Source organism: Procambarus clarkii, chromosome 75 (genome assembly GCF_040958095.1).
Source record: "Procambarus clarkii isolate CNS0578487 chromosome 75, FALCON_Pclarkii_2.0, whole genome shotgun sequence".
NCBI lineage: Eukaryota > Metazoa > Arthropoda > Malacostraca > Decapoda > Cambaridae > Procambarus > Procambarus clarkii.
The window spans coordinates 22,771,340-22,794,807 of record NC_091224.1 but is presented as its reverse complement, the minus strand read 5'-3'; the positions used below and the strand labels follow the sequence as shown (position 1 = coordinate 22,794,807).

At 39.7% G+C, this 23,468-nt stretch overlaps 2 protein-coding genes across 6 annotated transcripts in view; one reads left to right on the top strand and one right to left on the bottom strand.

Moving 5' to 3' along the window:
• The window catches only part of LOC123771711 (uncharacterized), an 80,020-nt gene extending 74,982 nt beyond the window's left edge, over positions 1 to 5,038 (top strand). For both annotated transcript variants that reach the window (XM_045764405.2, XM_045764404.2), the window contains exon 8: positions 3,103 to 5,038. In XM_045764405.2, the coding sequence (XP_045620361.1) occupies positions 3,103 to 3,365 (263 nt within the window). In that variant the 3' untranslated portion in view covers positions 3,366 to 5,038. The remainder of the gene's footprint in view (positions 1 to 3,102) is intronic.
• A 2,379-nt stretch (positions 5,039 to 7,417) lies between these two features.
• Positions 7,418 to 23,453, bottom strand: LOC123771712 (mitochondrial ribosome-associated GTPase 2). Of its 4 annotated transcripts, none has more exons than XM_045764410.2 (10): positions 23,306 to 23,448; positions 15,530 to 15,894; positions 13,419 to 13,565; positions 12,842 to 12,958; positions 12,465 to 12,592; positions 11,851 to 11,941; positions 11,107 to 11,245; positions 10,301 to 10,448; positions 9,618 to 9,702; positions 7,418 to 8,583 (listed from the first exon to the last, which is right to left on the bottom strand). In XM_045764410.2, the coding sequence occupies exons 2-10, from the start codon at positions 15,866 to 15,868 to the stop codon at positions 8,404 to 8,406; spliced, it is 1,374 nt and encodes a 457-aa protein (XP_045620366.1). In that variant the 5' UTR covers positions 15,869 to 15,894; positions 23,306 to 23,448; the 3' UTR covers positions 7,418 to 8,403. The 4 variants fall into 4 exon arrangements, with proteins under 4 accessions (XP_045620366.1, XP_069169403.1, XP_045620367.1 ...); XM_069313302.1 differs by having other exon boundaries at positions 10,301 to 10,442; XM_045764411.1 differs by lacking the exon at positions 23,306 to 23,448 and adding an exon at positions 21,354 to 21,493.
• Between the last annotated feature and the right edge of the window lie 15 nt (positions 23,454 to 23,468).

The window sequence follows — 23,468 nt, the reverse complement described above, 5'->3', positions numbered from 1 at the left end:
GCCAAAACGTCAACATGTCTGAGAACAGCCTAAGTCTTGAGAAAAGTTTGACCTGAGAAAAGTTTGACCTATCTACCTTATTGATTCTCTTTAAACAAACTCAACCGATGGAAAACTAGGGATATTTTTTTTATATATTGCATGCATGGTTTATGATGTCATTATGAAGTTATAATTTTAATGGTGGATGGAGTCGTTTCCCGCGCACCACAAGAGGCGGTTCAGTGCTCTCATATATTACGTCGTATTATGTCTGTAAGGCATTACAAAGAAGTACCGGGTTTTATTTAAATATTTATAAAAATATAGTTCAGTTTTTTGTCCGTTCCCAGCTGGTGATAATCTCTACATGAAAGAAAGTACTCGATAAACGGCTGTTTATTGCTATAAACAGCCTACTGTGTGTTTAGGAGCTATTAAACAGTATAGTAAACAAAACAGCCAAAGATTGAGAGATGTACAGTTGCGTAAGTAACTGCTTCGTGAATCCTTATGATTTTATCCAGATGGATTTTTATTATCCGTATGTATAAAGCCTATAGTTATTGTATTTTTTCCCCATTACAGGTGATCTATCAATAAATAAATCATGCATCAGTTAGCAAGACTAATTACCATATTCCCAACTTCTTCTTACCCCGGATTATTCACTATCGTGTGTAACAATGCCTTTTACTCTCAACATCGGTTTCAGAGGAATTGGGTATTATAAAAATGTTAAATTTTCCATAGTTAATAGTGTGCTTAATTTGGTAAATTTTTCAGGTCTATTAATTAGTGACAGGTGAAAACTGTACCAAAGTTACCGGAAAAACGGTACCACATAATTACCGAAAGCGAATAATCTAACGAGTGAACTAGGTACAATTATGTGTAATTATTAAGGTAGTTATCAAGGTTAATTACCAAGAGAATTTCTCCGCCCTGCGCCATTACTGATCTACGTGCTCTAAAAGCAACCTATATATACTCTTTATTTTTGTAAATACCATTGTGAGTCATAGTCTGGTTCAGGGTGACTGTAGCATGATCTGATAGTTTGATTGATGAAGGTTAAGCCACCCAAGAGGTGGCACGGGCATGAATAGCCCGTAATTTGGTTTGATGTAAAATCCATCAGGTTCATCAACCTCTGGTTATTATTAAGGCGACCACAATTGCTTACTGACCAACCAGCAAGTGTACTTAATTCAGAGTACTGAACATAGTCGGAGATAGGTGTATCAGGGGAAAGCGCCAAGCCATTACGAATTACGACTACATAGCACTTGGTAAGGATCAGGATAAGGATTTGGGATGGGACGGAGGAAGGAATGGTGCCGGAGACCAAAGTAAACTCTGTGTATACACCAAGAAGTGGGTTACACCTCTGTGTACATATCCGTGTGTCTTAATTGTGTATCTGGTGTAGATGAACTCAACGCCTCTCCCACCACCACAACACACCTAGAACTTAGATGTCTCCTAGGTACCTATGGTATTACCTATTAGTGCATTAGAGGTAACAGGGGCATCAGGGTGAAAGAAATATTTTGCCCATTTGTCTCCGCCTCCACCGGGGATCGAACCCGGACCCTCAGGACTACGAATCCGAAGCGCTGTCCACCCAGCTGTAAAGCGCCCCTGACAGTTGGGTGTAAGTTATTACCATGGGGAGTATGAAAATATACCATGGTGCTTACTGTCCCCCGCCCACTGTCAACGTCACTGCCCCGCCCACTGACAACGTCACTGCCCCGCCCACTGGCAACGTCACTGCCCCGCCCACTGGCGACGTCACTGCCCCGCCCACTGGCGACGTCACTGCCCCGCCCACTGGTGACGTCACTACCCGCCTATGGGTGACGTCACTGCCAGGATCAACACCGCTCCTTATGGCCTGCCGCTCCTCTGTTCTTCCTCTGCATAGAACGATGTCTTCCAGTTATATGAGGTGGAAATACTTCTATTAATGATAAATTTCCTTTACCTTATATTTTGTTGGTCGTATAAATCAGTTGGTGTGTACGATGTGCTGTTCTTGTCGTTCATTATCGGTGTTCACGGGGAATTGTTGGCGTGTCTGAGGTAATGGTGCCATCTAGTGGCAGAATTTACGACTAACAAGAGGTCAACAGGGAGTCATAAGGAAGGGTTGCTATGGTTATCATGTGACGTCATTCCCACTTCATAGCTGGAAACAATATATGAGCCAGATTCACGAAGGAGTTACGCAAGTACTTACGAACGCGTACATCTTTTCTCAATCTTTGGCGGCTTTGTTTACATTTATTAAACAGTTTACAAGCATGAAAACTTCCTAATCATCTGTTGTTATTGTAATAAACAGCCTCCTGGTGCTTCGGAGCTGATTGATTGATTGATAAAGATTAAGTCACCCAAGAGGTGGCACGGGCATGAATAGCCCGTAAGTGGTGGCCCTTTTGAGCCATTACCAGTATCAAGAGCTGATACTGGAGATCTGTGGAGGCGCGACTGCACCCTGCGTGACAGGAAATGTCTCCCGTGGCTTCGGAGCTCATTAACTGTCTAATAATTGTAAACAAAGCCGCCAAAGATTGAGAAAAGATGTATAGGTTCGTAAGTACTTGCGTAACTGCTTCGTGAATCTGGCCCCTGGAAAAGATCAAGGCAAATGGGGGGACTTTCGACAAGCCGCCGGCTTTCTGTCCTCATCGAGGCCACTAGGGATAGTGCTCCTCAGGTAAATCAGATTCAGATTCTTTATCATTCATAATTAACTATAGCTTAAAATACGAATTATTTCCACTTAGCTATATACATAAGATTATACAAAAAAAGACATATATATATATATATGCTTCTTGTTCCAGGACAGGGAATGTTTCGTGTTCCAGGACATGGGAATGTTTCGTGTTCCAGGACATGGGAATGTTTCGTGTTCCAGGACATGGGAATGTTTCGTGTTCCAGGGCACGAGAATGTTTCATGATCCAGAATACAGAAATGATATTGACTAGAGTGTCTCCTTCCTTCGATAGACAGGAGTATCTTCCTTCTTTCGATAGATGGTGCTACTTAGTCTTCCCGACTTGGTACCTTCTTGTGATAATTGCATACTTACTGGCGTTTCTCCTACAGGATCCCAGAGGGCGGTCACCAACAGCGGGTTCTCCGCCGTACTGACCTCTGCCTCTTGGCTGTCGAAGTCCTCACTCTTCCTGACATCTGGCGCCGCTTGGGTGACATCTTTCTCCTGGCTGACGAGGTCCTCAGTCTTGCTGACGCCCGAAGGAACACTCCTGATGTCTGGTGCTGTTCTCCTGACATCCTGTGCCGCCCAACTGGTCTCCAGTCCTTGGCTGACGGCCAATACTCTACTCCCACTGTTTTACCCACAGTAACTTCCTGTTGTAGACAATTAGGCCCCCCTTCCCTCGTGTCTTCTGTAAGGCGGAGATTTGTCAGCTGGCGCCTCATAGCTGTAGCAGTGATGTGGCAAAATACAGAAGTATGTGATCATTCACATACTTCACATACAATGTGGTCATTCCACATGACAATGTGGTGCAGTGTGTGGCTCTGTGGTGGGCTGTGTTGCTGCGTGAATGAGAGGTGTGATAGTATAGTGAGCATCTTGTGGAATGATATGATGATGTGTGTTGCAGTATAATGAAATGGTGGGGGTGATAGTATAATGGACTGGTGTGGTAGTATAATATGGGTTAGTGGTGTGGTAGTATAGTGATGGGCATTGTAGAATGGTGTGGTAACATAATATGACTTGTGTGGTGAAGTGTGTGGTAGTATAATGATATAACATTGTGGTGGAATGTGACAGTATAATAACATGGCATTGTAGTGGAGTGTGTGGGAGTATTAAATAACACCGGAGAATTGCCAGAGGTATAAAAAACAGCCAATATAGTTCCTATATACAAAAATAGGCTACTGAGTATCACTCATTAATATTCCATGTAAGGTTCTTGTCATAATAACCAAAAGAAAACTTACAGAGTATATAAAAAATGACACCATTTGTTAACACCACCATAGTCATATCTGTAAAACATTCTGTAGGTTTGCAGCAAGACCACAGCCCTAAAACAGAAAAGGGGAGGGATAGGCAGAATGCATCTTCCTAGACTGTCAGAAGGAATTTGACATGGTCCCACACATTAGACTATTACAGAAACTGAGAGAGATAAGCTAGAATAACTTTGAGGATATATAGATGGATATGAGAGCATCTCTCGGATCGGAAGCACAGGATCACAGAGTGCCACAAGTGTCAATATTAAGTCCTTTTACACCACTAAGATGTGCCATGAGGCCACACCACTGGGATGTGTTATAATGAAGCACCACTAAGACACATTACACGCCTTTATAAGGTCCAGGACGGACCGAAACGTCGTCGTTTCTTCATTTTCAGATGTGTGGGATGGGTATCAACCCTTCAGCCACGTTGCTGTGATTCATCGTCTTCATGTGTCATAAGGCCACAACACCATGACATGTCATCAGGTCACACTGTTAAGGTATACACCATCATGTCATTCCACTAAGATATGCTGTAAGGTCCCACTACTAAGATGTACTGTAAGGTTTGTCACACCACTTCAAGACGTCTTAAAGCCACATCACTGCATAATGTTCTGTCACCTTAATTACCAAGAAGGCAGTGTAACCAAAGAAGCAATCCTCTTTTAAAGTGGTGTTCAACTCATTACCAACAATACACATAACCTTTGCTAAACATTAGCTAAAATTAAACAAATTTGGGCCATATGTAAATGTAGCATTCTAATTTTTGAGGTATTGACAATAATAGAATTTTTGAGCTGCAAACAATGACACCAAAATATTTACAAACTATTGATATATTTTGTAATACATGCTCTTTCCTGTGTATCCCAGATGTATAATAGCAGCGCATAGATGTGTATGATTTGCGTATGAAATATATGTCATGTATAACATTAGACTTTCTCTCCACCATGTTAAATAATGTATAGAAGATGAAGATTATGTTTGTATAGTGAAAAGTAATCACAATAAATTGTTTTAAGTTTAACGATCCTTACTTCACCATGTGCTATGTTTTCCCGATACATATAGTTAAATCTTGTTACAGACAGGTTCTTTGGTAATTGTCCTTCATATGACAAGTTGAAATTAAAATTTCGCTTAGTGAAATCAGCCCATAGTGTGTTGAAATATTAGGGAATGAAAGGTAATATGGCTCCAGTCACTTTTTTGATGATTGTTGTAGGACTCAACATTACAAGAAATAGTTGAAGCCTTGCAAAATCTGTTGAAGATATTTGAAACCAAATTCTATGGTTTGTTTGCATTTTCAGTTGGCAAGGTTTTTGTTCACTCAGGTACGGTTCTGCTACCTTTTGAAAATGAGTTTGAGGTTGGGGACGTGAGAAATACCCGGTAAACTAGATGTGGTTAAATTTTTTTTTTTGCAGACATGTTCATTTGGTAGTTGTACATTATATTATAGGTTGGAATGAAAATTTTGCTAAGTAAAATTAGCCCATAGGGCATGGAAAATACATTCTGGAGGCATCTCTGGTCGAAATGAATCCCTCACTACAATGAACTAAGGTTGGTCCCATGTAGTTTGTTGAATCAAAGTTGTACTGTATAATCTTAACCTAACATACACAATCTTAACATTTAGGTGAAACATGCACAGTAATAGGCTAAGGCAAAGTTAATTTGATTGTTGCCTTCTTAATTTTGCAGGCCCTCTACAAAATTAATAGTCCTTTATTAATTAAAATTAAGTTTATTATTTGTATAGCAATCTACATGTACCACCATTCTGAGTACCTATAGGAATTGTATAATACGTATTATACGACAGATTTCTATCTATGCACAACACTTCATGACTGTATTTATCAAGTACTGTACTGTGGACTGCCCATTTATCCGAATCCCCATTTTCTTGATTCTCAGATTACAGATACTGTATAACAATGTTCAAGTGTCAACACCCATTAACTGAAACATACCTAATTTATGGAGGTTAACTCCATTAACTTTAAAGTCTCTACACAATTTTGTAGTGGAGGACACTTATTTATACCAAAAACACACAAATTTCATTGGTTTACTACATATACATTGGTGCAGCCCTTAAAAAACTATTACAGATATTTTTAGCATGTGACTTAAAATAAAATAAAAAATAATTTAATCTTGATTTTTTCTTCAGTTATCTAGACATCTGGAGGTATCAATTAGTCCAAATAATCAAGGTCCCACTGTACTATATAACAGAAAACTACAGTTCATCATGGTACCTGAGGTATTTCCACATTCTGATTGCACAAAAGCAATAGCAAAAATGTCACTAGTTGTTGCTAAACTTGTGTATTTGTGATTTGCCATTTGTTATGATAAATTTATCATAAATGATAAAACCCTTATGGTTTTCTTTATACTCTTCTGTTCCTAGCTATCTATATGTAGAGTAAAACCAAAGCAACTGACATTGTTACGACCACAAGTGGGTCATTGCCTCGCTCTCCACGAAAACCTATGTTGTAGGAGGATGCGGCAACCTGCCATCCAATAGTCTGCTGATCAAAATACTATTAACCGGTGTGTGAGAATTATATTGCTCATTTGGGTTCAAACTTTTCACTTTAGTTTCAGATCACCAAACATAACTTTCCAATAGTTATGTCTGGCTAGGCCTGTCACATATTTAAGGAGTATACTAGATCTAGCTTTGGTTAGATTCTGTTTAGCTACCTAGAGAAGATGATGCTTTTAGGTTTACAGATCATCTTGTTGTCGAAGGGTTACCATATTTCAGTTAATTATCATAGTATGGGTTGGCTTTTAGCCCACAGTTGAAGGCTTGGAAAGAGCTTAAGACATCATAGGTAATCTCAATGTCAGTGTTATGGTTCACTAGTTCACTTTACTACTACTTACAGAGGACCCATTGGTTATGGAGTGCTAGTCGGGAAGTGGCTCAATGTTTGGGGCTTGAGAACTTCTCCAACTACCCCAGTATCATAGTGGCATAGACTACGGAGGGCATAGTCTATGCCACTAGATCGTTAGGTCGAGACACCACACAAAGGCTACTGCACTCTTCAACTAGTGTCTGATTGGTTTCTCTTAGTTCAAGTTACAGTGAGAGCTGTTGGTAATTACCTAAGTGTAGTTACAGGATGAGAGCTACGCTCGTGGTGTCCTGTCTTCCAGAACAAAAACAGGAATTGTACCCAACAGCTTGGACCATTGGGGGATTGAACGCCGACCTTGCAAGTTGTGAGACCATCGCTTTACCATCCTGTCCAAGTGGTTGGACCGAATGGTGTACATTGTCTTGTGTGGTACTCTTACTTTGTGTCTGTTGAGGTACTACTCTTCCTTACTGTACATTTATGTTAATACCCGAGGATAATAAAAGTAACAAAAGGAATATTTATACTTATACTGTACTGTATATTCATTTTTGAATGAATAATAACAAAGCTTGAAAAACTTTTATGGTTGTATTATAAATCCATTTCCTCCTGGTTCCTCACCACACCGGCGGTAATCTAAACATGAAGTCTTGTGAGAGCTGTCCAAATTTGTGACTAAAAATTAGTCAATTTTTTTTCATATGTAATCAGTATAAAAGGAGAGTATATCCCCTGTGGATGATGTTCACATGATAACTTCTTTTGAAATCCAAATCTGACAATATTTATTATATCTGTATACCCCGTACTGTACAAACCAAAAATGGAATTAAACAAGTAGAAATACTATATAGTGTTTTGATCAGTACTTGTTCATTTAAATTATATTTTGGTGACTCAATAAATGAGAAACTTACCAACATTAACAGCAACTTATATTTCATAGCTGTCAAGCTAATTAGAAGAACAAACTTGAGAAATACAAGACACCCTTAAGGTACCAACAAGCCTTACTGTTGTTTAGCCAGAGGAACTATTTCCTCAACACAAGACACTATTATTTTTATCATTAAAATGCATGTGAAAACTTATTCTAATACAAATGATGAAAATCTGTGTTTTCATAAGATTAAACAATTTTGTTGACTTTTTTTATACAATATTGTAATAAAAATACATGTACAGTATACGTATTTGTTTTTTAAATACAAACCTGATTAGGAGACATGCATGATAGAGTACCGAAATGTCAGTCTATAGTATTTACATCTTGTGAAGAATAAAAGTGAGAAAACAAATTTATATGTTTTGGTACCCAACCCATTAATCAGAAAATAAAGTGAGTGACAATATTTCGGTCCGTCGTGGACCATTATCAAGCGCACAACTTGATAATGGTCCACGATGGACTGAAGTGTTGTCACTTTCTTTATTTTCAGATCTGTGGGTCGGGTGTCTAAATTTGCAGCCATATTATTGTGAATTATGTTCAATATATTTAGGTACATATTTGTTCCACAGATATGGGAGAATCCGCATAGGGTGATATTGTTTTTTCAACTTTTTGGTCAACAAGAAGTCGCATGAGAGCCAACAACTGAGAAATTTGGTCACCCATCTTGGCACTGACTGGAACTAAAGGCAGATCAACATGCCAAGCCAATTCCTTCAGATTGTCCTGCAGAGAGAAATTCATCAGTATTGTTTTAATAACTTTTTGTCTAGGTCATATGTTTAGTATGTTAACATTTCATACACTCATCAGTAATGAAGAAAAGCTCTTGCTGAATGTCAGATGTTCCTAAGTTTGATAGAAATTAGTGGCAACAAATATAAATACTGTACCTACTAAGTAATCACAGTAATCTGAACCTTATGCAGGCGATGAGTCACAATAACGTGGCTGAAGTATGTTGACCAATTCACACACTAGAAGGTGAAGGGACGACGACGTTTCGGTCCATCCTGGACCATTCTCAAGTCGATTGATCGACTTGAGAAAGGTCCAGGACGGACCGAAATGTCGTCGTCCCTTCATTTTCTAGTGTGTGGATTGGTCAACAACCTGAACCTTTTTTATGCATAAATCATCAACCTTATTATTATTATTATTAAGTAAAAATATACCCACAAATAAACAAATCAACTAACTCCTCTCAAAAATAAATTGCAATACAAAGATTACCATAAGATAACTACACTGAAGATATACTGAAAGCCAGTGAAGGGCACAGTGGGAGATAATATACTACAATATTAAGAAACAAACACCCCTCATTTGTCTACCAAAACACTTTCTTTACATAAACATACAAGGAATATTCTCACAATTTAAGCACTATTATGATGATACAAGTAATATTTCCACCAATAAAGCAAAATTTCCACTACAGTATTTACATACTGTATTCTCTAAACATGTATCATATGGTACCTATTTTCCACTAACTCGTCAATATGTTTATGTAAATAAATAATAAAGAAATACACTAAATTCTTTTTTTAATAATCATCTCCAATTTATTTTAATACTGTACTCGGTACCATTAAATCACCTTATATTTCGGAGAGCATAAATTTTTAATGTTTATAATTTGGGAGGGGTAAAAAAAAAAAAAAAAAAAAAGGGGGGGGGGGTTTTATTGGTTAATATCAATCCAATCCAATCCATGAAGCCTACTGCAATATAGGTAGAGGAGGAGGATGACTAACCTGAGACTCTGGTAAATCCATCTTGTTAGCCACTATTGCATGAGGCCTTTTTGAGAGACCTACTTGATACTGCTCCAGCTCATACCTGAAATCAACGTATAATTACAATCTTATCTATCCAGTAATTGATGGGTGGATAACCAATTCCATTTAGCTCATGAAATGTCTGCCTCCTGCAAGTTAAAATAATAACCATTTCTAATAGGAATTGTCTGCTTTCTCACACATCAGCTATGCCATATGTGTGTAGCCTTGTTTTTTACATAGATGATGTTGCTACCCCCAAACTCTACCACACTAGTGGGCCTTTCAGGTTGGCCTGGTGACAGCCTTGTTGGCGAAGCTATTTGTGTTAGTGGTCTGCACATCCACGCAGTCATCACCACTAAGCCATTTTTTAAATTTCCGACAGGGAGAACAAAGACTCGGCTCCGTATTACAGAAAATACAGTATAGAAGAAACAAGAGCAAGTAGATTAGACTTGTCCACACTCTACATCAAACACTACCTGTATTTTGAACCAAATTTTACTCACGTGTATACATAATAAGACAAGAACATTTGCCGAGGAAACATGCAAGACCAATTTTAAAAGGGACAGTTGAGCATAGCATATAAATATTAAGATGTAGCTCATACAGTGACATGTAAAATTCATAAACAAGAAAACAGTCAGACTCACATGAGAACCTCTAGTTGCTCCCACGGTCTTGGCTGTGAAGTATCAATAACATAGAGGAGACACGTGCACCTCTCAATATGTCGTAAAAATGTTATTCCCAAACCATGGTTCTTATGGGCACCCTCAATCAGACCTGGAATGTCTGCAACTATGAAGGAAACAAAATTATATACTGCAATGCATTATACTGTATATAGAAATAGCCAAAAGCATATAATTTAGATATTGTATGAGCAAACTTAATATCTACTGTTTATCTATTAGCTAACAATAATCCTTAACTAATTAAATTAGTCATGCTAGAAGTTCATAATCTGGAGAGAAATTCATGAAATGTGGAGTTTATTGAGCTTTGGGGAATTTCTTTACGTTTTTGGAACTTATCCAAGCTACGAGTAGTTTCTTGAGTTGCAGGGAGTTTTCTGAACTTTGGTGAGGTTCCTGATAGATCAAATCTGTGAGGAGTTTAACAAATCTGTGGAGAAATTTCAGCCTAGAGGGGGGGGGGGGGGGGCAGAGGGGGGGGGGCAGAGGGGGGGGGGGAATGGGCAAAGCTTACTGATCTGAGTGGAGTTTCCTGAATTATGAGACAGTTTTATATATATGTTGGGAAGTTTTCTGGTCTGTGGGGAATTTCCCCAAGATGTGGAGAGTTCCCTAAACTTAGGGAAGTTTACTGAACTATGGGAAGTTTCATGAACTGTGTGGTATTTCAATTTCTTCTGCCTTTCAGAGATTCTAGAATAACTATATTTTTCAGTTAAACTACTGTCACTTGCAGATAACGTAGCAGAGACCTACATTACCTGCTAACTGATGGTGGTCGGCATAGTGGACCATGCCAACGTGGGGGTTCAGTGTAGTGAAAGGGTAAGATGCCACCTTGGGCCGTGCTCTGGACACTGCACGCAAGAGTGTAGATTTCCCAGCATTAGGGAATCCAATCTGCAACAAACCATAAGTATAAACAAACATGATATTGTACAGAAAAAACTAATTCACAAATAGGAAACCTAAAAACTATTCAGTTAAAAATAATGTATTATTATACAGTACTGAAGGCAAAACTTGTCTTCCACCTAATGCTTTGATCTCATTTCCCAATAAACTGGTTGGTTGGTTCAAATGTACAAAACACTGGTCACCAACATTTAAATGACCTTCTAATCATATCATTTTTCTCATCTTCTTCCAAATACATGCTCCGTATTACCAACCTGTACTGGCCTGGCATTATAACTTACAGCACCTCACTCATAGCACAACATAAACCTCCCCTTTAAACACAGTACATAATCTCATCCTAAACACACCTCATACTAAGTACTGTTCAATGATCCTTTATCCTGAACACAGCCTCAGGATGTTCCACAGCCTAATAATACCTGTAGGTCCGAAATAATAGGCCTGGTTGAGGACCGGGTCGCGGGGACACTAAGCCCCGAAATCATCTCAAGATAATCTCAAGATAGCCTCAACCTACACACCACACACCACCACCTCACTCCTGCACAGCACAAAACATATTAAAATCAGTAAACAATCCTCACCAGCCCCACGTCTGCCATTGTTCGCAGCTCAACTTCATACTCGAACATTTCTCCATTGCCCCCAAATTCAGCAATTAGTGGGGCTTGATCACTGAAATAAAAACATGGAAGCAAGTCAAATGCAGGTACTGTATATATGCTCTTCTTCCTGCAGAGCATACATACCTATTTTATATAATAAATTCAATAAATCCACCTAATCAATAAATCCCTCTTGGAATAAAATCCCCTAATGTATAAGTATTCCATGCTGGCGCCACATGTTAGTGAGATATTAGTTGCTCCACTTCATACATATACAGTAAGTACTTTTGCCAGTTTTGGTCAAGCACATTGAAAACGAGAAAATGAAGACATTCCAGCCTGTCTTCAGTCATTATCAGGTTGTAAAATAATGGATAGCCTGAAGCATCATAATGTTCTTCTCTCTTAATGGTGCAAATCAAGTGGTATTGTGTTCTAGAAATGGCTACAAGACATTTTTTGGTCATGAATATATGCACTCCAATACTTCTTGCTGGTTTATAACAACACAATCAGCTCTACCTACTCTCTCTCTCTTTTTACTCTTCGATATAAATCATGAGATACTGTAATGTGTTTTCAGGCCTTACACGTCAGTGGCAAAGAAAGCATTTCCCTTGCCTCCAGCTCCTCCTCGTGCAGCTATGAACAGACTCCCAACTGCTTCCAGACTTGCTACTACTTTTCCTCCAGTTTTAAATATTGTCCCAATTGGCACCTGCAATTTCAAACACATATATAATCCATGCAATATGATATTTTGAATAACATCTGGGCAAAATATTTAACAGATGAACACAAAGTTGACAAATTAACAGATGAGTTAATTACAAAGACAAATTAACAGATGAACACAAGTAGACAAAGTAACATGACTAAGTAAACACTGTATCTGAAGACTGAACATTCACATCAATAAATGCAGCTATGAGACACTAACATATCAAAATTGCTATGCACTACTAACCTGTATAATTTTGTTTTCCGCATTTTTTCCATGGCAATCTTTACCCCGTCCATTCTCACCTCGACTTGCATGAATGTATGTACTTATGTGGTTGAGGCTACGGACACCGCGTGTTGCCTACAATTGTTCAAAATTTACCTCTCATCAGTAAAATATCAGGGAAAGGATGAGTGAAGGGAATAGTATGGGCATAGATATTATAACCACCTATACAGATCTGGCCTGTTTGAAATGCAAGATATTGCCCAGTGAGGCTAATGTTCATACACCAATAAACTAGTAGTAAGCATTAAACCATAAGCAGATGGTGAGTCACAATAATGTGACTCCAAACCAAACCAAACCACATCAGAAGATGGAGAAACAACAATGTTTCCGTCCATCCTGGACCATTATCAAGTCATTTCTCCGTCTTCTGATGAGTGGTTTGGTCAGCATTAAACCATAATAATTTTTCTTATATATATTATATATATAAGAAATATTAGGCATATTAGGATTTGAATATTATTTTTTATCTCACGTTATCACCATGCAAGAAACCCCAAGACAACATTAAACAGCTTAAAACACAAACCTCAAAGACAATGTGGCCACCATTACCACCATCTGCACCATCTGGTCCAGCTTTCTCATTTCTGCAGAGGCTCAAGAAAGATATGCAGCCATCACCGCCATCTCCACCACGGATCCTCACTCGTCGATAGTCAATGAAATGTTGGCCCTAAGGAGGGGGATATTTTTTCAATGGAGGCTATGAAAAATAACAGAAATATAATGCAATCATTTTACTGTTCTTGCTCATATAAAAGTGGATTAATTGATTATAAATAGATCATTATTTATCAATCTATGCCATTTAGATAAACCTTAAACCTTTTACTTAACCTTAGAAACTTTGGTATCAAAGTTTCTACTACTTTGGTATCATAATAATAATAATACTGTAATAATAATAATAATAATAATAATAATAATAATAATAATAATAATAATAACAACAACAGTAATAATACAGTACTTTTATATTCTCAAAATAATTACCAACCTGACAGATGATGAAACTCAGTACTGCACCAACTGGCTTCTTAGCTTAACATCAACAGTGTTTAAGGGCAAGATTGATACATCAATACTCCAAACTGAGCTACAGTGTCACTCTGACATAAACATTAGTTACCAATATGTTTATGTTGCACCTGCAGACCATCTGGGCACTGCTGGATGGATATTGGATAACTTAATGCATTAATGCATAACTTAATTCATCATGAAATACATCCGGAGAGAATCAGTAATAGCGAGAATCCGTCTTGGATACAAATATCCATGGAGATATGGAATGGAAACGACTGTTGATCAGCGAAGTTGCAGAATTTGTGATGAGTGACGGACACCGCCTTGACCACTATCTACGTGAATGTGAACACCTGAGAGACATTAGAAATATGTGTAGAATAATAAACCCCACATTGTTTGAGTTAGGAAAACACTATTTGTCAAATATTGATACTGTTCTTAAAAGATTTCCCTATTTTGCACCCGCAAGATAACGTAAGCTGTGAAGGGTTGACAGATGGTAATCTTCTCATTTAAGGAGCTGTTCACTTGAGACAGTTAAGCAAGTCCCAGCTGTGTCTGGGTACAAGTGACAGGATGAACAACCCAGCAGGTTTTCTTCCTTTTGGGGAGTGTTGTACATGCTGCTATGGCGGTATGACCACTCACAAGATGAGTGGCGCTGCTCAATAAACTCGCCCCTCGGGGCAAAATTTAAAATTTAATTAATGCATCCTATATGTTCAACCTCTCTCCTACAGGCTTGAATTAAAATGTCAAACACTTTTTAAGTAGAATCATTTGACTTCTTCCTAAGGCAATATCTGCTGTGCCAATTGGACAGGATCGTACACAATTTGGCACAGTATACTGGCAGCTGGGCCATGGGGCATTATCCAAGTAATCAATGCAGGTTTCTTATAATTGCTAGAGGAGGGGGGGGTGTTTACAGAAGAATATTCAATATAGCCCAGAGTGATTGACAGATTCCATTTATAAAAACATGAGACCTTCTGAACCCTCATTTGACATCTGGAGTGCACTCTTGATCTATCGTTGGTCTGCCTGGCCACCCCACCATTAGGCAGTAGCACCACTACCACTAAGAAGTAGCACCCTCACCACTAAGTAGTAGCACCCTCACCACTAAGTAGTAGCACCCTCACCACCAGGTAGCAGCACCACCAGATAACACCACTACTGCCACCAGGTAGCAGCAGTGCCACCACCAGATAACACCACCACTGCCACCAGGAAGCAGTATCATATACACTTTTGGACTCCTTGACCCAAGCCACACATATACAGTACTTCCTCATGAAAAAAACTGACTCTGTACAGAAGACACACAAGAGAGATCACAAGCAGCCAAATGACTGCTCAGAAATGGGCTTTTATTAACTTGTAACATTATTTCTGAGCTATCTCACATGGCTGTTCAATAGGGCATGACTGAAACCAACAAAAAACACAAAAATAGCTGGGAATAATCACCTGCACTGCAATGTGGCACATGAGATGAAAAACTATTTATGTTAGCAGTGACAGGTAAGTCCTATCTTTGTATGTACAGCAGTACTAACAAATCCATTACCAGTAAAGAATTTCAAAATACTATTTAACACTAACCATTTTATTGTCTGCTTTGCTCTTGACTTTCTTGACTGCTGTGTATTTTTCTCCTAGCTCCATATGGGGATTGTCTTTTAACCATTTTATGAAGTTATTTCCCTTCTGAATCCAAGTTTCTTCTGTAGCAGATGGCAAGTCAAGGCTCTCTACACCTTTCCATGTATCATGTTCACGCGTTTCCTGCATGACTAAATTAGGTCGCCCACTATCAACATAATTTGGAGATGCAGCATCATTTGAGCAATATCTGATCTGATGCAGGATACTTCTCAGCCTGTTGCATAGTGCCCAGCTGAGACGTCTTCCCAGGATGGGTCTGAGGGCTCCTGCTGCCATTTTGTACTTTTATGAAGATTTTACATCTGCAAAACAAAATGAGAAAAGTTAATCAAACAAAAGACTACAAGAGTGCAAAGTTTTGTAAGCATATGGAAGCGACAAGAATCTGTTATAATCACATCATGAAAGGGACTTTTTAAAACTAAAAATTCTAAGTGAACCAATTCTAAAACACAAGAGATTATAATTTTGGTACTAAATGTTTTCCTTAGCTTGTAGCTTGTGAATAATCATGTAGAGATATTGAGTGTTCCATCTGTAGTACATTAGAGAGGTACCTGCTTGATGTGTAAGTGAATGAGGTTACATCTTTGCTTCACACTACTGTATCCTCATCACTGCAACCATCTTTACTACAAAGAACCATCATTGTATCACTGCACACACAACAATCATCACTGAAAGCATCTTAATTATACTCAACCTTCAAGACTGTAGTTATATTAAACTACACACAACAATCCATGTCAACAATCATTTTCACTACATGCTATAATTGCCATTATAACTGCAGTACCAGGGCACTGCCAGATATCCAGTCTATAACCATCACCACAACTTTCTTCCATCTCCTTCACACTCTTCCTTTTCCTTCACCACCTTCCCTACTGTTCACAAAATTGGAAATTTTTATCTTTGCCATTTCATGCAAAGGCAGGGTATGGAATTTACTCTGATTTGCCAATTACAATCCCTGAACAACCACCTGTCACCCTGCAAAGTTTGGCGAACCTTGCCGCAAGTGTCTGGCTTCCAACCTCGAACAGACATTCTCTTTTATATATTAATATATATGAAACTAGGTTCCAAATACAATTTTATTTAGTATGAAATGGACATTGTAATAAGTTTACTGACATATACACACACACAAAGGAATGAGGTAGCTCCAACTGTTTAGTATGAATTTTAACACCACTGACCAGAATTTACCCAAACTTAGTATACTGATGGAGGGCCTCTAGGGAGAAGTTAAGAAGCATCCCCAAAATTTGGATTCTGGATGCCCTCACAAACAACAAAATGTGAGTTTTATGAGAAGTCCCAGGTAGTAGGATGTATGACACTGTTGGTAGTATGGGTGTATGATGTTAGGCTACTTCACATCCTTGTATGAGTACTGAAGAGGCGTATAATGTTAGCCTATTGTATGCCCTTTCCAAGAGTGGCAATGATAAAGTACATACTGTACTGTACATAATAATACAAAGCATTGATTCAATAAAATGATTTACATTTCATAAAATTTACATATATTCAGCCTTCATGCCTATTCTCTGAGCAGCCGAAGCCAATCGGTTCAATTCTCACTAATTATAAAAAGGCCGCTACATCTTTTATAAAGTACATTAATATATTTTAATTCCAAGGCAGCAAGCTTCTTACCTAGAATTTTCTTTCTAATAAATCATTTCATATAGGATTTATAAGAGGAAAACTTGAAATATAAATATAAATATTTATTTATATACCGTGCTCCACTGCAGTAATTACAATTACCCTGTATTATAAAAAACATTAATTGTATACAACGTGACTTCACAAATATGGGAATCGATAAAATAAAATATTCGGTTGAAAACTAAAAAGTGTTAAATGAACGTCATTTAAAAGTTTTCCCCACCTTGGCTGCTATTGATAATGACTTAGAAGATACTTTAGTACTTGAGCATATTAACCAGAGTTCATTAGAAATTTGTATTGGTGAAAAGCCTTTGACATCTCACCTTGAGGCACTGATCCCATGTAAGAGTGACTTTGATCACTAACTTCAAAATTATTAGTCAATTATTTCTTATCTTATTGACAGTGACCTATGACACTCCCATACCCAATATATTTCATGTGTGAAATTTTAGTGAGGCTAGCCCCAAGCATCTGGCCTCCAACCTCAGACAGACAAAAATGGTACTGCAGACATATTCTACTTTACGTATATATACAGGTAGATTGTTGTTATTACTCACTTTATCTTAAGTATTTTCTCAAACCATGAGTTGGGGAGGCAATTATCGAAAAAAGATCAAGAATGGGGGCTTGTCTAAACTTCAAAGACCTGTTACAGGTAGTCATGTAGTAATTAAAACTGACATTGTGCTAATTAATGGTGGTAATGTTTTGTAATCTGTAATGAAGCCCTAATGTGCAGGCATAAATAATCAAAATGAATATATCACCATGACATTATTGCACAAATCACTTTCTAACATTAAAATGACCATTATACGAATTGAATACAAAAAAATCAGTTATTATTTTCAATGATGTTTCTAAACCATTTATTGCAGCAGCATTATATTATGAAGCAATGTGCACTGAAACTGTTTTGAGAGGCAGGTTTTGTCCAACAGTGATTTTTTTTCCAACTTTCTAAATTTTTTTATCGAATCTTAACCCCAAAACATTCTTCAAGCTTCCTTCCAATTTCTGAATGAATGGTCTTTGCTTTGTAATCAGAGAGTGCCCCATAGTTACTTCTGTACCTAATTCTATAGGTGTAACTTCTTCTCTTAATTTCTGGGTGAACATATGTGCTTAGGAGTTCATAGCTTTCCAAGGTATCCTTTGCTACATTGATAATAACAACACCAATAATGACTTCATCAAATACTATACTAGTATGAGAGCACCCTGAGGTCAACGAGTCTTTACAATGTGCTGCATCAGTTAAAGGCGGTGGTTCCCAAAAACTGATGTCATAAATATATTCAAGAGGGAAGAGACTCCAGGGTCTATATGTAATCACATTATCACACACACACTGACCGTTGCCCCAAAGTTCATGTTCATCAGTGTCAAAGTATAACCTGGCCACATATGCAAGATTTACAACATACACAGATGTGGTACAAGTAGCATTATCATCTCCAACACTTTCCTGAGAAATTAAGAAATTCTCTTCTACAAGATCCTTCAATGCTGCCCTTTTCACTTGGGAGAGAAAAGATTTACTTGTATTTCTAATTTCCAGTACCAATTCTTGATATAATACATTTTGCATATCACTACTATTCTCAGGAAAAACAAAAATGACAAGAGGGTCAATCTTGAAGCCATGGGTCGTATCTACTCTGTATGCTGTGTGGAAACAAACACTTCTGCCCTTCAGCTTTGCAGTTAAACAAAATGCATGGGAACTGGCTAAAGTTTTTAAATCTACATCTTTTCCATATACAATATCATCTCCAAAACAAGTTGTCATGGCTCTGGCAACATGTTCTCTCAGCACGAAAGAAAGGTAGCCAATTATGGTAGATTTGTCGGAAAATGGTTTTCTTTTAAATTTAGTGTAAAGGAAGCTAGGGACCTTCAACTGGTAATCACTGCACATAGAGATCATCTCTACGGACCGAGGATCTTTGATGCTTGCATCAGGTAAAATAGCACGTACCTGAAATGTGTATGTAAAAGCCCCCGTTAGATGAAAGCCTTTTTCCAAGGATCTATAACCAGTTGCTGAATACCCCAAGTATTTGAAACCATCAAAACTTTCCAAGTCTCTTAGTACAAAGTCAGCATATGAAGCCATGAGAACAATCTGCCATGAGTCATCCCACCTGCGTACAACAGGGTCAAGTGGCACACCACCTTGCCCTGCGCAAAGTGTTACCAAAACCTGGCCACATTCCACGATAACACGAGCAGCACTTGCAAAGAATTCACGAAGTAACTTGCGATTCAAGTCAATTCTCATTTTCCCACCAACATGAGGGAAATTGAAGACAATATGAGAAAACTTGTAGCCTTTAATAATGGTGTTATGATGAAGCTGTGTGGCATCGACCCCCAACACAACTTCCACACCTGAAAATACATAATATGCTAAGCAAACAAATTACAGAATGGCAAGCTCGGTACCAGTTATTCAACTACACCATAACTTTGTAAATAATTTAAGACATAAATGGATTTGTTGAGAAAATCTGTAGAAGGCGTGATGAGGATCTCACGTAGATGCGGTAGATGTTCCCACTCACGCGCCCCAGACAACCAGACCACTACCTCACATCAGCCCCTGCAAGTCCTTAACAGCCTACCAGAGATTCAAAAGCCAAAACCTGATCCTTTCACAGGTCATGTGCGTGGGAACCCCCACTACATAGGCTCAAATCCTCTTCACGGCTCCTATGGATTTTCTCATTGATACCTCACGTTAGTGTGATTACTCTGTAAATGGATTTGTTGATTGAAAAATACAAATCCTGCATGTTTCGGAACAAAGATCCAAATAAGACAACTGCATCAAAAAAATTGAAGGATCACTGCATAGCAAATGCACACTGCACTCTCCTAATGGGCTGTTCATATTAAAGCAATTTCATATTGCTTTAATATGAAGAAGTGTTTACTTGGGTCATCATTCTTTTCCTCTTGGCAAATAATATTCTCAAAGTAGCAAATAACAAAGCCCCCCCCCTTTCCCCCAGAAATAGGAGTTTCATTATATTGAATGCTAGATGTTTAATATCATATTTCATTATTAAGTAAGTGTTCATCTAGGTAAACTTGTGCTTATTCATTCATTTGTACATTCATTTCCAATATTACTGTAGAAAAATAATTCATATATCTGTTTCATTTCTACAAATGCAGGTCAGCTTGGGCAAATTTGGGTAAATCTACATTTTCATTTCTTGTCATTCTTTACCAATAATACTGTAGGAAAATATTTTATATATTTAATGTGTGCATAAATAAGGAAGAATTGGATAGCTTTAAATAATTACTGTATATATTTGTGTTTTTGGTCATGTTTTGTTACAAAATATATATTTACCTTAGTAAAATTATCTTAATTCACATTCTACATTCTTTGCCAATATTTAATATTTCTTTCTCTGAACAGGACTAATACACTAACCTCTAACGACAGACCCATGACACTAACCTCCAACGACAGACCCATGACACTAACCTCTAACGACAGACCCATGACACTAACCTCTAACGACAGACCCATGACACTAACCTCTAACGACAGACCCATGACACTAACCTCTAACGACAGACCCATGACACTAACCTCTAACAACAGACCCATGACACTAACCTATAACGACAGACCCATGACACTAACCTCTAACGACAGACCCATGACACTAACCTCTAACGACAGACCCATGACACTAACCTCTAACGACAGACCCATGACACTAACCTCTAACAACAGACCCATGACACTAACCTCTAACGACAGACCCATGACACTAACCTCTAACGACAGACCCATGACACTAACCTCTAACGACAGACCCATGACACTAACCTCTAACGACAGACCCATGACACTAACCTCTAACGACAGACCCATGACACTAACCTCTAACGACAGACCCATGACACTAACCTCTAACGACAGACCCATGACACTAACCTCTAACGACAGACCCATGACACTAACCTCTAACGACAGACCCATGACACTAACCACTAACAACAGACCCATGACACTAACCTCTAACAACAGACCCATGACACTAACCTCTCTCAGCCAGCATCACAGTGTTTCTTTCGGCTCTTTCAGTCAGCTGCTGCTGAAGACACGAGGCAACAATATGCACATTGGCACACCAGTCCTCCTCAACCAAGGAGGCCACAAATGAGAAGTCCCCTTCACCCACAAATAGCACGCGTGACCCCACTGCAAATCGCATGTCTGTGTCTCTGGAAGGTCAAAGGTTAATTAGGTTTAATCCTAAAAAAATCTATGCCTTTCAGAACACCTGATATTTAATATTTATTAAATTATCTGTTTAATAAATATTAAAGATATTAATTTAATAAATATTAAAGATCATTTGAGTACAGTATATTGCACATGAGAAACTAGAAGCATGAGTCAAGGCAATGGCACTTTAAGACTGACGACAACTTAATGAGGAGCGTGTTGCGCATTTTGCATCTATTTAAGTAATAATTTAATTTTAGCGTTTCATCCTGGGTTAGCATCCTGGCCGAGGAGGATTTACTGGGCGTCAATCCTTAACTGTAGGCTCTGTTTAACCCAACAGTAAAATGGGTACCTGGTTGTTAAACGATTTGGCGAGGTCGTATTCCAGGGAACATAGGATTAAGGACCTGCCAGAAACGGTATGCGTGCTAGTGGCTGTACAAGAATGTAAGAACTCTTGTATATATAAATAAAGAAATGAAAATATTTGTTAAGCATCAGCAAAATGGAATTTGATGGATCTAAAATTTGTGTTTGCTTTTTTCCAGCATGCACTGCACATTTATTGGTTAACTATTCTAGAGTTTACATACAGTACACTAATTAAGTGATACAATATTTGCTCAAGTTCTATTTTAATTTTAAGTTAAGTTCCAAGAATTGGATTTGGGCTGGGCTTAAGTTCTATTAACCTCTAAAGAGTAATTAAGGCCACAAAATAACTCGGTGACCATTCATCAACTACTCCTCCCTCGCCTGCAGGAGGGGAGACGACTCCTCCCTCGCCTGCAGGAGGGGAGACGACTCCTCCCTCGCCTGCAGGAGGGGAGACGACTCCTCCCTCGCCTGCAGGAGGGGAGACGACTCCTCCCTCGCCTGCAGGAGGGGAGACGACTCCTCCCTCGCCTGCAGGAGGGGAGACGACTCCTCCCTCGCCTGCAGGAGGGGAGACGACTCCTCCCTCGCCTGCAGGAGGGGAGACGACTCCTCCCTCGCCTGCAGGAGGGGAGACGACTCCTCCCTCGCCTGCAGGAGGGGAGACGACTCCTCCCTCGCCTGCAGGAGGGGAGACGACTCCTCCCTCGCCTGCAGGAGGGGAGACGACTCCTCCCTCGCCTGCAGGAGGGGAGACGACTCCTCCCTCGCCTGCAGGAGGGGAGACGACTCCTCCCTCGCCTGCAGGAGGGGAGACGACTCCTCCCTCGCCTGCAGGAGGGGAGACGACTCCTCCCTCGCCTGCAGGAGGGGAGACGACTCCTCCCTCGCCTGCAGGAGGGGAGACGACTCCTCCCTCGCCTGCAGGAGGGGAGACGACTCCTCCCTCGCCTGCAGGAGGGGAGACGACTCCTCCCTCGCCTGCAGGAGGGGAGACGACTCCTCCCTCGCCTGCAGGAGGGGAGACGACTCCTCCCTCGCCTGCAGGAGGGGAGACGACTCCTCCCTCGCCTGCAGGAGGGGAGACGACTCCTCCCTCGCCTGCAGGAGGGGAGACGACTCCTCCCTCGCCTGCAGGAGGGGAGACGACTCCTCCCTCGCCTGCAGGAGGGGAGACGACTCCTCCCTCGCCTGCAGGAGGGGAGACGACTCCTCCCTCGCCTGCAGGAGGGGAGACGACTCCTCCCTCGCCTGCAGGAGGGGAGACGACTCCTCCCTCGCCTGCAGGAGGGGAGACGACTCCTCCCTCGCCTGCAGGAGGGGAGACGACTCCTCCCTCGCCTGCAGGAGGGAAGACAACGCCTCCATCACGTTCTTGCCAGCATCACCTGCTCGTGCCGCTCGAGGAGTCCCCCTACAGGGCCGCTAATTAGCTCTTGACAGTGGTTAGCTCCGCGTGGGCTGCAGTCAGCTGTTGGCAGGTCACGTGACCTCCCCACCTCTCCCCCCTCACCCCTCCCCCCCGTCAATGACAACAAACCCGGGGCGGGT